At 43.7% G+C, this 15,881-nt stretch overlaps 1 protein-coding gene across 2 annotated transcripts; it reads left to right on the forward strand.

The window, feature by feature from the left end:
- The first annotated feature begins 836 nt into the window (after window positions 1-836).
- LEPROT lies at window positions 837-15,633 on the forward strand. 2 transcript variants are annotated; one of them, XM_032652838.1, is made up of 4 exons: window positions 837-921; window positions 5,879-5,954; window positions 7,014-7,200; window positions 10,565-15,633. In XM_032652838.1, the coding sequence occupies exons 1-4, from the start codon at window positions 906-908 to the stop codon at window positions 10,679-10,681; spliced, it is 396 nt and encodes a 131-aa protein (XP_032508729.1). In that variant the 5' UTR covers window positions 837-905; the 3' UTR covers window positions 10,682-15,633. The 2 variants fall into 2 exon arrangements, with proteins under 2 accessions (XP_032508729.1, XP_032508722.1); XM_032652831.1 differs by having other exon boundaries at window positions 891-1,011.
- The last annotated feature ends 248 nt before the right edge of the window (window positions 15,634-15,881 follow it).

Raw genomic sequence — 15,881 nt, forward strand, 5'->3', positions numbered from 1 at the left:
GCTCGAAAAGTGCTCAAGGTGGTATTAAGCAAGGCAAGGCCAGACAAACGGGATCTTTGGGGCCTCTTCTCTGGTGTCCCCATCCCAACCTCCGCCATAGCCACAGCTACGTAAACGCAGACAGGCACACAAACGCACGCTAGGGTTGGAGAATGTAATGCCAGAGTAAGAGGGTATTCCTTCCTCCTCTACCGACTGTAATTTTCCGAGTCCTCTCTCCATCTTCTCCACCCTCACGCAGAGATTCCTTCCGCGCCGTGCTGGACGCGTCCCGAGTGGGCTGTGCGGGAGCGTCTGGGCCCGCGTACCTAGCGGTTCGGCGGAGCCAGGGTCCCAGCCACAGATGGAAGAGAGGAGCGTGGGGCCAGTTCCGGGATTATGCAGACGCTTATGACCTAGCAGGAGAGCTGGTGGAGCAAAGTCGCGGCTACGAAGAGAAAGCGGGTTTGCGTGGCAAGCCTATCAGCGTGACCGGGGTAGGGGCGGGGTTCTGCGGGGTGGGGTGGGGCTCTGAGTGGCGGGGGCGGGCTCGGACCGGCAGGGGCGGGGCTCTGGGTGGCTGGGCAGGGGGGTGGGAGGCGGAGATCGGGAGCCTCAGGGGCGGGGCTCTGAGTGGCTGGGCCTGGGGGACAGTCGATCGAGACCGGCAGGGGCGGGTTCAGAGTGGCGGGGGTGGAGACCAGCGGGGGCGGGGCTCTGGGTGGCTGAGCCGTGGGGACGATCTATAGGAACCGGCAGGGGAGGGGTTCTGAGCGGCGGGGACGGGGGAGATCTGGCTCGGCAGGGGCGGAGCTCTGCGTGGCGGGGCGGGCTCGGCACCCTAAGTACGGCCATGGACCGGGCCTGGGCGGGGGCAGGGGCCGTGGCAAGAAGCCGGAAGCAGCCGCGGCCCCAGCTCGGGAGACATGGCGGGCGTTAAAGGTACATCCGAGGTCCTCGGCTCGCTGGTCCTGCCGTGGGATCGCCGCCTCGGCTCTGGGATGAGGCTGGAGCTGCGCCTTCAGCGCGTGGGTGGGGAACGGCCTCCCTCAGACCTGCCACCCTTCCCTCCTTTCCCGGTGGGAAGCAGCTCGCCTGCTTCCTTCACCCCTTGGGGTACGGGTGGAGACGTGTTTTGGGGAACCTCAACCCTTTTTCTGCAAGGATACTGGCCTTCACGTTTCGCCCGGAGTGTCCGGGTCGCTGCAGGCGGAGCCCTCGCCGGGAGCAGTCTCTCCCTGGAAGACCCCGTCTAACCCCGGGGGCATCACCTTCCTGGGAGCGTACCCTCACCCCCTCCTCTGCCGAGTTTTAAACTGGGCTTTCACTTCCTGACATGTCCACCCTAATGCCTCTCCTCCCTTTTCCTGCCGCTTCGCCGAGTTTCCCGTTTCTTCCAGAGGAGCCATCGTGTCGGCATCGGGGCACTTAAATCTGTTGTTCCCGATGATTTTTCCAACTAGGCAGAGTTGGCTGCAGGCGAGTGTCAGCGGAAAGCGCCCTGAAATGCTGTATTTGTCTTAATTGTGGAGAGTAGATTAGGTGGAATTTTATCGCTGCTTTCATCAGCCTTTATTCATTTATGGACAGACAAGAAGGTAGTGTTTGTGCAGGACTTTTTTTAAAATTCAGGTGTAGTTGATTTACAATACCGTGTTAGTTTCAGGTCTACAGCACAGCTATTCATATATATATATATATATGTATATATATGTATATTATGTATTCTTCAGATTCTCTTCCCTTATAGGTTATTACAAAGTATTAAATATAGTTCCCTGTGCTATACAGTAGGTCTTTGTGCAGTACGTATTTTTGAATGGGGCAGTTGATTTAAAAAGGGGTACCAAGAACACCAGTTCCCTCATCTATTTGCCTTCAGAGGAATGGGGAATGGCAATTGTAGGAGAGGCTATTGGAAGGCTTCCTGTTGGTTTGGTAGGACACCCTTAGATTTCTCATCTTTTGAATAGAGTAGCATAACTCTTTCCACGTGGGAGTTCCTATCCTTGATATTTGTACGCAAAGATCTTCCCTCTCCAGTTAATCAACATGTGCTGTAAACATGCGTATGGGTGTCTTTGTACACATGTGTGTATTCACTATGAAATTTAGCTGAGTGTGAAACTGTTAGTAGCAGACACATTTTAAAATTATTTCTGGCTGACTTTTATATTCGGCATTAATTTAGTAAACATGATTTACTTGGATAGTGTCCATTGTGAAATATATCCATTTGAAGCCAATGCAGAAAGCAGATGACAAGTATCAGCACTACACTGTGTTTAGTCATGCCCGGAAACTATCACATAATAACGTTTATGTGTGAATGTGTTAGAAATTGTGACACAGTAACAAGGAAGATAGGCTATGAAATGGAAAAGGACTAAGGAAAGGAAGCTTTTTGCAGATTATTCAACTTTTAAAGAGGGACTACTGTATGCCTGAGGCTTGGAATAAAAAGATAAATGAGAAGTTGTTGTTTGACAGAGCTGGAAATAATTGTTACTGTTTAAATGTCTAAGGAGCACAAAGATGGCGTTGTAGGTTGAATGTGTCCCCCAAATAAATATGTTCAAGCTCTAGCTCCCCAGTATCTGTGAATTTGACCTTATTTGGAAATAGGGTCTTTGCAGATGTAATCAAGTTAGGATGATATTGGATTAGTTGGACTCTAACCCAAGGACTAGTGTCCTTATAAGAAAAGGGAAATTTGGACATGGAGACATATAGGAAGAATACCATATGAAGACAGAGGCACAAATTGGAACGATGCAACTGCAAGCCAGGGAGGACCAGAGATTGCAGGAGTTAGGAAGAGGCAAGGAAGAGGCAAGGAAGGAGTCTTCCTTTAGAGCCTTCAGAGGGAGCAGGCGTCAAGCCCCTAGAACTGTGAGAGAATACATTTCTGTTCTTCTAAGCCACCCGGTTTGTGGTACATTATTAATAGCAGCCCTAGGAAATTAATACAGATGGGATTATTGAACCCTGCTCCAGGGAGGAAGGGGACCACTTTCGCAAAAGAGGCAATTCTTGACCTGAATCTAAAAAGATCAGTAAGGCTTCACCTGGCAAAGGATGGGGTGAGGGCAGAGTTTATTCCAAGTGGAGAGAGCATGTGTCGCGGGGCAGAGGTGCGCCTCCAGTGCTAGAACAATGGCAGAGGTGCGCCTCCAGTGCTAGAACAGTGGCAGAGGTGCGCCTCCAGTGCTAGAACAATGGCAGAGGTGCGCCTCCAGTGCTAGAACAGTGGCAGAGGTGCGCCTCCAGTGCTAGAACAATGGCAGAGGTGCGCCTCCAGTGCTAGAACAACTCATAGGCTGTGAAAGCAACTGTGAAGGGGTGACACCAGCTTTATGTATTTGAGACATCATTGTCTGCTGTGTGGACGATGGATTGGCAGAGTTATGAGATGAAGGCAGGCATGAGATGATGAGGGTCTTCACGGGGACAGTAGCTGGGGGCACAAGAGAAGAGGTGGTTGTCTTGGTCCTTTAGGACTGCTAGGACAAAAATACCATAACCTGGGTGGCTTAAACAACATTTATTTCTTAGTTCTAGAGGCTGGAATCTCCAAAATCAGGGTGCCAGCAGATTTGTTGTCTGGTGAAGACTTGCTTCCTGGTTCCTAGACAGCCATCTTTTTGCTGTGTCCTCACATGGCAGAGGGGGCAAGGAAGCTCTATGGAGTCCCTTTTATAAGGGTACTAATCCCATTCACAAGGACTCCACCTTCATGACCTTATCACCGCCTAACACCATCTCATTGGACTTTAGGATTTAATATATGAATTTGGGGGGAGGGACACAATCATTTAGTCTTTTTTTTAAAAATATTTATTTATTTATTTATTTTTGGCTGAGTTGGGTCTTTGTTGCTGTGCGTGGGCTTCTCTTGTTGGAGAGCACCGGCTCTAGGCCTGTGGGCTTCAGTAGTTGTGGCTCGCGGGCTCTAGAATGCAGGCTAAGTAGTTGTGGGGAACGGGCTTAGTTGTTCCGTGGCATGTGGGATCTTCCTGGCCCAGGGCTCGAACTCATGTCCCCTGCATTGGCAGGTGGATTCTTAACCACTGCAGCGCCAGGGAAGCCCAATCACTCAGTCTTTAGCAGTGTGTTTGAGTGAGGTCTGGGAGACTGAGTCACCTTGACTTACTGATTTTCTAGAAAACGGAGTGTAGGGTTGGTGTCGGTCTTTGAAGATAGAACCTTCAAAGGGAAGAAGTGTGTGTTTGGGAGGAGAAGGTGGGGATGTTTCAGTTTTACACATGTTGAAGTTGAGGTCCTTGTTGGCTACCCACAGAAGTCCAGATTGGAGTTGGAGGTGCAGGCCAAGCTCTTAGAACCTGCTCTGGGCTGCAGCCTCAGATGTAGCTGGGTCCTTGTGGTACCAGGGAGCTTTGGGTTGAATGCAATGTCCCAGCAAGAGTGTAAAGTGACAAGAGAGATGAAATTCTATTCCTGGTTAGCTCCAAGTTTAAGAGATGGCCGAGGATGCAATTCCTGAAAAAGAAAAAGGGGGGTAAAGAGCATCCACTGGCGATATAGTTGTGACCTTTGAGTGACTGGTGTCCCAGAACAGAAGGAAGAGATCTATGATTCCTAGCTTTGAATGCTCTCCCGGGGGACAGCGTAGTGCAGGTGATCAGTCACAGGCAGGGGACAAAGCCAATGAGGAGAAGGTCATCTGTAATGAAACAATACGGGACAAGTTACTTTTGTACATTTTTTTTTTCCAAAAGTGACATGTGCTAAATGGAAAAGTACATAAAACTGACAGTGCTTCCTTGTCCCCTACCATCTGTATACTCCCAGATGTTTTGAAATCACCTTGGTATCTTCCTATAAAAGTCTCCCCAAATTGCCTTTAAAGTAAAAGGAAGCAATCAAAATGTTAATTAGTTTAGTCAGTGACTAATTTTGAGTATTATGGGTTTTTTTCAGAGGAATATTTGGATAATTCAGTGTCCTGTGCTTTGGATTGCTACCTGTATCAAAGCACATCCAAGCACTTTACATAGATTATCTCATTTGATTCCCATAAACTCCCTAATAAGGTGGCACCATGATTCGCATTTTACAGGTGAAAAATTGGATTTAAAGAGGTTCACCTTCTACCCAAGGTCACACAACCAGTCAGTGACAGAGTTAAGATTTGAACCCATGTTGGTGACTCAGAGCTCAAGATTTTTTAACAACTCACATTCCGTCTCCCACTCAGCAGTGGACAAAACAAGAATGGTCCTGCCTCCTCAAAGATTGGTGTAACAGATGCAGGGAATAAATATTCAGGGGACACTAATTGGGAAGCGCCAATCTTCAAATACTTGAAGCACTGTGGTTTGGAGGGCACAATGATCAAAGCGTATATATTGCTAGGAGGCAGTTTGGGGTTCAATTTAAGGAAAAAGGGTTTTCAGCATTTAAACACTATCAGAATGAAATGACCTGCCTCAGTGGTAGTGAGTTTCCCTTCAGTGGAGTTGTATCGACTGGCTGGCTGGCTCTTGGGACAAATATAGAGGGAGTTCATACGTTAGATAGGGGTTGAGTACTGGAAAGGCTTGAGCTCTTTCGCCACCTGATGATTTAAAAATGATGCACGTAGGTGGTCATTTGCCAGTCAAATGTAACATTAACCAATGAAATAAGTAAATCACTGCATTCTTTTTTTTATTAAAACATTTAAAATCGAGATATAATTCACGTGACATAAAATTAACCTTTTTAAAGTGTAAAATCCTGTGGGTTTTAGTATATTCACGAGGTTGTGCAACCATTACTACTTTCTAATTCCAGGACATTTTATCAACCCCAAAAGAGTCCCTCCCCATTCCTCTCCCCCCACCCCCAGTCCCTGACAGCCACGGGGACCTATAACTCTTGGTTTTATTTTTCACAGCTCTTGTGGCATTATCCTTCAGTGGGGCTATTGGGCTGACTTTTCTTATGCTGGGATGTGCCTTAGAGGATTATGGGTGAGTTATCATTTCCAAAAGAACTATTTTTTGTGTGTCTTTGTCACTGTTAGTACGGGTATTAGGGAGTTTGGTCAGTTTAGCACCAAGCTCTAACTGATGAGTTAATGAAGTCCAAATTATGAACCCAGTCCCTTCCTGGGTCACTTGTATTTGTGCAGACCAAAGCTCTGTTTAAAATTGATGTATTCATTTAATGAGCATTTATTGAAAACCTCCTCTGGACCAGCTGGTGACACAAGAATGAAGAGACACAGTCCTGTCCTCAAGGAGTTTACAGTTCTAGTTATGAGTGAGAGACAGGTAAACAGTCCAGTCAGTAAGCTGACAGCTCTAGTAGAGAGTGTACAAAGTACAGTGAGAGCTTTGAGAAGGTAAATCTGAGTTTCCCTGGGAGAGTCAGGGAGTCAGGGAGGGCTGCATAGAAGAGGTTGTCTTTAAGCTGAGACTTGGTGGATAAATAAGCTTATCAGGCTTGATGAGTCAGGGGAGGGCATTCAGGCAGAGGGAGTGTTTAAGAAACAGAAAGGCTGGTGTGGCTACAGATTGAGCGAATGAAGGGAAGATGGCACAGAATGAATGGAAGAAATTGGCCAAATCATGTGAGGCTTTGTAGGCCAGGGCGAGGAATCTGGGTTTTATTCCAAGCAAGTGAAAGTTTCCACCTGCGTGCATTCAAAAGATCTCTATTGAATTAGCATGTGCAAGGCCCTGTGCTATGTTCTATAGGGGAAGCAAAGATGACTAAGTTAAGATTCTGTCCCTAAAGAAATGACAGCTCAATAATACAGAAAGTAATAAAGATTCTAGATTTTACATTATGTAGTTGTTTCTTAACACAATATAAGTTATCTGCAGATTAATGGACTAGTAATTTTTAATGATCGCTGCTTCTTAACTGTTCCTGGTAGAAATCATCTCATGTATTAATAGTGACAAATGAAAATAATCGTTGACCTAGACATTTAAAGTAATATTAACTTTGAAACAGTAATATATCTTTAATTATGATGTAACTGTAACTTTTCCTTTTGGGTTTCTTCTGGGTGCAACCAACAGTGTTTACTGGCCCTTGTTTGTCCTGATATTCCATGCCATCTCTCCCATCCCCTATTTCATTGCCAAACGAGCAACGTATGACTCCGATGCAACAAGTAGTGCCTGTCGGGAACTGGCTTATTTTTTCACTACCGGAATTGTTGTTTCTGCCTTTGGATTTCCTGTTATTCTTGCTCGTGTGGCCGTGGTAAGTTCTGTTGTCTATTGTTTTGCCCAGTTATTGCTGAGTTTACTCCACAGGCCTGTGTCTGGAACCACAAATTTCATTTCCCCTGCTTTGACTTAAGCCTCAAGGCCAGGCATATTTTTAGTTTCTCTATTCCCCCACCTTAGAGCCACCTGTCAGTATCTTGCCCATGTTTGCAGAATGCTTTCTTTGTTTCTCTTACAACTTTTAGCCAGACCAGGTGATTTCTTGCTTTTTCTACTGTAAGCTATTTTCTAGAATTGTTCTGAAATCCTTACCTTTTATTGTAGGGCCATCCAGAGACTACTATAGCAATACTCTTCTAGTTCCAAAGTCAATATCAAAAGGGGTCCTGATCACCTAATTCCAATGTGTGTGTGTGTGTGTGTGTGTGTGTGTGTGTGTGTGTGTGTGTGGTTCGGGGGGTTGTTCCCCACACCACTGAGGAGCAATTCTTCCACACCAGCTGGGTGTCCTACAGTTGTGCTCAACTCTGACTCTGTCTACCTAGAGATAACAGCAGATTCCACTGGTTCAGGGCTCAGTCCCGCAAGACTGCCTCCCTCTTCCGATGCCAGTCACAGGTTCAGCTTGTTACGTGTGCTTCTGACTGACTGGCTATAAATCAGGGGTTCCCATGGCCCCCTCCTTGGGTTCGATTAATTTGTTAGAACTCAGGGAACCCATTTACTCACTGGATTCCCAGTTTGTTGTAAAAGGATATAACTGAGAAGCAGCCAGATGGTAGAGATGCATAGGGCAAGGTGTGGGGAAAGACCATGGAGCTCCCATGACCTCTCTGAGGGTACCACTTTCCCCAAAGCAGCAAATCATCAACTGGAAGTTCTCCGAATCCTATCCTTTTGAGTTTTTATGAAGGCTTCGTTACACAGGCATGATGGATCAAACCATTGGCTATTGGAGATCGAGTCAACCTCCAGTCCCGTAGCCCCCTCTCCCTGGAGGTTGGGGGTGGGACTGAAAGTTCTAACTGTCTAGTCACATGGTTGTCTCCTCCTGCAACCGGCTTCCATCCTTAGGTGCTTTCCAAAGTTACCTCATTCACATAAAAAAAGTCACCTTTACCACTCTCATCACTTAGGAAATTCCATGGGTTTTAGAAGCTCTGTGCAAGAAATGGGGACAAAGACCGAATTCTTATTATAAATCACAACATATCAAATTCTTCTCCTGCAAATAGGATCATAGACACAATCCTCAACACAATAGGCATATATTGAGGGACAACTGTACAGCTACTAAGCGATACAGTGAATAAGATGACATCTTCATATTGTTGAAGAAAAAACTAATCAATCATCGACCTAAAAAAGAAATGGAGAATTTTATTTGAGCCGACCTGAGGATTATAACCCAGGAGACGACTGTTCCACATGTTAGAGATCAAAGCACAGTTACATAAGTTTTAGAGACAAATGGTTATATATCAAATGACGTACTAGTGACAGTTTATGCAATCCAGATTGGCATGTATCAAGTAAGTAGTGGGTTATGGGTAATCGTGCCCCTTACAGGATTAAGAAGGAAGGTTATCTCCTAAGCAGTTGTGACCCTTTATGAGATTAAGAAGGAACGTTATCTCCGAAGGAAGTCTGGTTAATGTAGATGTACAGTACACACTGAAGGGGAGGGAGGAGGCCCAAACGGGCAGAGAAAAATTTTATGTTTAATTTTTTCTTGTCTTGACATAAAATATGCACTTTATTTCATCGATATCAAATACGAAAATTTTCTTTTTGTCTCTGAAATACACATTATGGGTATAATTTATTCAGTCCTTTGACATTCACTGTCTTTCATACTATTTGCTTTTATTTCCCCCAATTACATACTGTTTCAACTTCATGAAACTCTTACTTGGGGCATTGAATATCAGATCTGCACAAGTGTTATTTATTCATGCAGTAAACATCTTTGGAGCATATGCTATTTATAGGACACTAAGAATAAGAACCAGATACTGTCTCTGTTCTCAAAGAGCACAGAAACTTGCCTGATGGGCAAGTGTACTATAAATATACCAAGCGTGCTCATTAAAACATGATCAGAAAGCCATAGGAGCACCGAGAAGAGAGAAATTACAACTGGCATTTGATGTGGCCTCTAAGGATAAATAATGTTCTGTGTAGAGTAGGGAAGGCTATTGTATGGAATGGCACCCGAGTGCAAAAATGCAGTACGTGGAATAAAGAGCAGTCCAATATGATGGAGCAAAAAGGGAGGGATTGAGATTGAGGATAGAAAGGCTGGGGAAGCCTGACTGGGAAGGGTCTGGAATGCCAGGCCAGTTTGAACTCTGTCTAGATAACAGAAGCGTGGAAGTCTTTTTGTTTTTTGTTTTTTTAAAATTTATTTTTGGCTGTGTTGGGTCTTCGTTGCTGCACGTAGGCTTTTCTCTAGTTGCGGCCAGCAGGGGCCACTCTTCATTGCAGTGCATGGGCTTCTCATTGCAGTGGCTTCTCTTGTTGCGGAGCATGGGCTCTAGGAGCGCGGGCTTCAGTAGTTGCAGCACGTGGGCTCAGTAGTTGCGGCGCATGGGCTTCAGTAGTTGTGGTGCACAGGCTCAGTTGCTCCGCGGCATGTGGTATCTTCCTGGACCAGGGATCGAACCCGTCCCTGCGTTGGCAGGCAAGATTCTTAACCACTGCGGCATCAGGGAAGTCTGCATGGAAGGTTTTAGATGTCATATTTTCATTATCTTATTCTTCTTGTGCCTTAGACTAGTACTTCTTAAATTTTGCCCTAAAGATTTCTATTTTTACCTTTCGAATACTGCATCACATTTTATGAGGAAACTTTCATTGATGTTTTCTATTTGTTAAATTAAAACAAAAAATGTCCACTAGAGGGTAGTCTCATCCCCAACTGTGCCTCTGGAAAACTATCTGCCCTGCTGGAAAGCTCTTTTTATTTGCATGCAGAGTATTATTTAAAACCTTTTCTTGCCTAGAAAAGAAACAAATCAATCCGTAACTCTCCAATTCCTATTTTCATGAAAGAAGGCAATACATACAGAACTTTGAGTACCCAATATTGTAATTGGACCCTTTGTAATCTTGCTTCATGTATTTTACTTAAGGCAGTCATTGTCTGCTGAAAACAAGTATAGAATTATGTCTAATGGGGAAAACGTTAAGGATGATACCAGACTTAATTAATAAGCATCACGAAGTAATTAGACTAATTACTGAACAGTTCACTCTCTCCTGTCTATTAGATTATTAAGCCTTTTAGCAGTTTTATGTAATATTTCATTGGATGTTTCTAAAGCAGGAAATAACAGATTTGCAAAGAGTACAGTATAAAGAAAGTAAAGATTTAATCCTCTTTTTTTGTGTTTCAGATCAAGTGGGGAGCCTGTGGCCTGGTGCTGGCAGGCAATGCAGTGATTTTCCTTACAATTCAAGGTTTTTTCCTTGTATTTGGAAGAGGAGACGATTTTAGCTGGGAGCAGTGGTAGCACGCGCTTTATTCTGATTAAATGCATTTAATTTCCTAGAATTCATACTGTTTGTATATGTGTGCACATGTGGCCTTTTACTATGAAATTTAATATACTGTTTCTTTATACCTTTGTAATCATGTTCACTTTAAGGAGGACTACATGGGGAAAAGGTTAGTTTTATTCCCAGCCAGTAGACCTCTCCATTTACTCAAGTTGAATTATGTTATTTGTTTAGCTTTTCATAGAGTCATGGTGCTCTCAGAAAATATGTTAACTCAGTCTTGTAGACAGTTGCTCACTCAGTGTGCTGCATCTCCACCTTTGGCCCGGGGATGTGCTTGAGTGGGCACATAGCACTGGGGCTGTCTCAGCTCTGCCCAGGACTTCCAAGATATACCTGTGGCCCAGAGACACAGAGGCGGCTCCCTCTTTATGTTGCAGACTCTTGCTTCTCCAAGTGTGGTCCGTAGACCAAGAGCATCAGCATCTCGAAGCGTGGTCCATAGGAGCTTATTACAAATGCAGCGTCTGGGGCCCCATCCTCAACCTAATACATTTTGATGAGACCCCAAGTGAATCGCAGGCACATTAAAGTCTGAGAAGCGCTGTCATGAAGGAAGAAGCATTGCCTTCCCCTTGGCTCAACCCCTTAGCCTCTCTGGGCGTTAGCTGCTTGTAAAAACTGTTTCCCCTGCCCTTCGTGTTGAGGCCTACTTCAGACTGTCCTTGGAATGTATGAAATGTCCAAAGCTATACTTTATAGGCTGTTCCTCACATTTGTGAAGTGTTCTCAGTAGGGAACAGCTATGGCTTCACATTGTCTGAAAGGCAGTGGCTGTCTTCACAGTGCTGGGGGGACAGATCCCTCACTGGGAGGCAGGGGAGGGAGGCTGGGCTGGAACCGGCCCCTGCTTTAGCAAGATGGGGAAGAATGGATAAGTAACGCTGTTTAATTTCCCTTCATAATCTGACATTTCTCCCCAGTTCCTTCCCTGTGCTGCTGCCCACCCACCTTCACCAGCCCCGCCAAACACACACACTCCCAGCAGTTCCGATTTGCCCTATCTTCTTCATGGCTCGGCTTCTCCTTCCTATAGAGACGTGGAGCCAAGTAAGCAAGCAGAGGGTGAGCTGCTTAATTTTATTTACATGTGATGTACTTGTCTTTCATGTCCTGTAGGACTTTTAAAATATATATATATGTATATATATATATATATATATATATATATATATATATATAAAACACTTTATGCCACTTTTAAATGAATCATTGAGAATTCATGTCATGCTGGGTCCTGTAATCACAGGTTTTCTAGCTCAACTTTTTGTCCAAGGCCTATCGAGAAAGGGAAATATGGGAACTAGAACCACGTGATTAGAATGTAAGCAGTGATTTTAAAGCATTGTTAATGTGTGATAACAGACATACATTCAAAACACTGAAACCTTGAAGTTTGTAACCCCTTCATATTCTGGAATGATCCTGGGAGCAGGAGAAGACAAGAGTGATACCTAAAAGGATAATATGCAAAGTGATATTTCAGCCTTATGCATGATTTTATGTTTTCAGTGTACTATGTACGTATAGAACTGTTAAAGTTATTTCCAATATTTATATTAGAAAAATTATATAGACACTTTATAATTTTAACCAGCATTTTTAATAACACACTTACTGTATTGTAATAAATTTTACTTTTAACAGAAAAGAAAAGCTTAATTTTAAAAGTTTTTATTCTGATGTCACCTTGCTTAAAAGGTAACAAAAATATGAAAATTTCTTTGTGTTCTGAAATGTGCAGTTGTGAGCAATAATCTGTCCTGCATTAGAATAATAGCAGGAAGTTGTAAGATACCATTTTCGATGTGGAGTTGGCTTGTAATAGCTTCTCTTTTCCTAAGATGGAGATACTGTTTAATTTATACTATCTTTTGCAAAAGTGCCCTTGTTGCTTATACACATTTTAAATAACCAAGGTAGCCTTAATGTGTAGCCCTAAAGCATTGCCTCTTGATTGTATTTCTAGAACGATATAAAGCACTTGCATATAGAATATTTGTAGTTATTCCCTACTAATGGAATGGTTTATCGAAGTGATAGATTATTGGATTTGCCATATGTATGAAACAGAGACATTTATTCTGCAGCACCTAGTATCATTTAAGTAATAAATGTCAGTAGGGAGTATTGCTGTATGTGAATGTACGGTACAAAAGTTTCATCTCTGTAACACAAATGTTGGGCTTTTTTTGTGTGTGTGTGGTACGCGGGCCTCTCTCTGTTGTGGCCTCTCCCGTTGCGGAGCACAGGCTCCAGACGCGCAGGCTCAGCGGCCATGGCTCATGGGCCCAGCCGCTCCGCGGATGTGGGATCTTCCCGGACCGGCGCACGAACCCGCGTCCTCTGCATCGTCAGGCGGACTCTCAACCACTGCGCCACCAGGGAAGCCCAATGTTGGGCATTTTTTAATTCCTTATAAAAGGTTCATTTGTTTTCTATACACCATAGAATATATTTTGGAGATTCAAAGCACGTTGATTACATTCTAAAACTGAGAATGCACATAAAGAGTTGCCCAGAAGTAAGTAATCTTATGAAGAGATTCTCTATCATGTTCCAAACAACTGGCTTATACTTTGAAACACTTTTCCCACAGAAACAATATCATGCTACCATGGGTTACGAGGCCAAGCCTTCTGAGGAAGGCTAAACCCTCACATAGCTGTCCTTTAATACTCAAGGAACCTGCCTGAGTTTTGGATCTTGGCAACAGGGTCGTGTCAACAGTTTGAACGATGGAAAATGTAAATTTCCACCTCCCTTCCTAAGAACAAGGTCTTTCTTGCTTCAATTTTTGCAGCCCTCTCTATCCCCTAATGCCCTTGGGGTCCATTAAACCTGTGATGTTTGCTGGCCTCCTCTCCTGACTCGGAGGCTTCCTCTTAGTCTGCCCCACCTCCCGGGGTTCTTCATATTCCCAAATCACCCGCCTTTCTACTGCTACCAATCAGTTTTCTTAGTAGAGCTGATATCTTGTGATGTTTAAAGAGAAAGCAGTCGGTTCATACTCTTTCCCAGAAAGAATGACTGTGATCATCTTCCCCACATCTGGAACGCATCCATACCAGCCTCGTGCAGTTACCACGCAGGGCTGCAGCTGCATTTTTTTTTTTTTTTTTTTTTTTGCGGTGCACGGGCCTCTCACTGCTGCGGAGCACAGGCTCCGGACGTGCAGGCTCAGCGGCCATGGCTCACGGGCCCAGCCGCTCCGCGGCATGTGGGATCTTCCCGGACCGGGGCACGAACCCGCGTCGCCTGCATCGGCAGGCAGACTCTCAACCACTGCGCCACCAGGGAAGCCCTGCAGCTGCCTTTTTACAAGGGCATGCCTTGGAACCCATTTGCAGAAATGGCAATGTTCCACAGTAAAGTGAAAAAAGCATTCCAGCAGTTTATAGAAGGACAGTAATATTTTCGGCCAGGAGCAAGCAAGCCTATCACACTTCATCCGTTCCTCACGGTGAGTTCTCAGCTGGTCCTACATTTCATAGTTGTTTCTTTTCCTCCACTTATGAACCCACAGAGTTTTCTTACAGTCCTCAGGAAGTCTTTACCTCTGAGGTATCTTCTTGGTGAAGACTCTTCTAGGGAGTGAAATGTTTCATGAAGTTAATAGCATTCCTTAGGCTCTCAGAGAAATGCTTAGGAGATGTCACAAAAATGTGCCTTTTCGAAGTTTGCAAAATTCAGGTTTTGCACCATAATTTAACCAAAATATTTATGAAGATGCTAGCATTTTCCAAGTATAGTAATTAGTTCACAACTGGGAAATATTATTCCTGTAGATGAATATAAGTTCTGCATTTAAATGTCCTTTATGCCATTCTGCCTCATGAAGTACCTTATATGCAAAAATCTCAGTGTATAATAACTCATGAGTTACAATCTGCTTTCATGTGGCCATGTTCCTGGAGTAGAGCAGTGACATGTGACCCCAAACACTGTGCAAGGTCCCCAAGATTGCTTTAGAATGCAATTATGTACATATGATGGGGATGATTTTCTTTCTTTCTTTTTTTTTTTCTTCCTCCAGCTAGGCCACCAGAGGGTGATTTCCTTTAAAATCAAGCTTGTCATTTATACTTGAACAAAGACTTTTATGTACATTATTAAACTAAAACTTCTATATTTTACTTTGGGATGCATTATATTTGGAAAGGAGACCAGCAGATTTCTTTCCCCGGTGTTTTTGTTTGGATAATCTTAATTAAACTTGGAGAATTTGTCTAGTTTTGAGCCCATATTTATTGCGGTTGATAGAAGTAGTCCAAGAATGTGTGTAACCGGGAGGAATCGAGTCCCTAGTTACAGCTTTGCTAACATCCCAAGGTTGAAGGTGGTTGTGTGGGACATGGTTAATCAAGAATTTGCTGTTTTGGAAAAGAGAAAAAGTCCACACTTTTAAAAAGTGCTGTACATATTCTGAAGAGTCATTTTGTACACTACAGTGAAGAATGCACACAGGTAAAGTACTGCTTAAGGAGTAACGTGTCCCCCTTATACACAGAGCATTTGGGGAAGATCTGATGTTTCACAGGTGGATTGAGGCAGTTAGTTAGATTATAAAGAAACTGAGCTAGATATTTCGTTGTATTGCCCAACTAAGTGTAAAGTTAAATTCTTAGTAGAAATTTGGTTATACCAACATCACTGTAAAATGCCCATAAGAAAAAATAGTTCCCAAGGAAGCTTCTGTGGTCCAAGGGCTTGTATATAAGAATTTTCGTTTAGAAAAAGCACACTGGATGCATTGAGAGACCTTGTCGGGGGCTGAGAATGGATGTGTCTGGAGAAATCATGTACCTGTTATTTAAACATAGCATCTTCTGTCTTGAGATTTTTTTAAAAAATACTTGCCTGTCTTTTTGGTCAGCTAAATGTAAATAAAAAGTATTATCTGTTATCCAGTGATCATAACTGGCAAGTTCTTTTCTTCTTTTCTTCCTACACTGGCTCTTAAAAATTCCCATTTAGGTTATCAGTCAAGTTTCGTCCTCATTTGTTTTTGCTGAAGTAGGAAACAAACGTCTGTTTTTTAAAAAGAAATAAAGGTGCAAAGAATTAAAATGTCCAGACTTTCCCCACATTTTTTAAAAGTATAACATTGTAGAAAATGAATTTCAGTTCATTCCCCTGTAGTCACCAGGCATA

Source organism: Phocoena sinus, chromosome 1 (genome assembly GCF_008692025.1).
Source record: "Phocoena sinus isolate mPhoSin1 chromosome 1, mPhoSin1.pri, whole genome shotgun sequence".
Lineage (NCBI taxonomy): Eukaryota > Metazoa > Chordata > Mammalia > Artiodactyla > Phocoenidae > Phocoena > Phocoena sinus.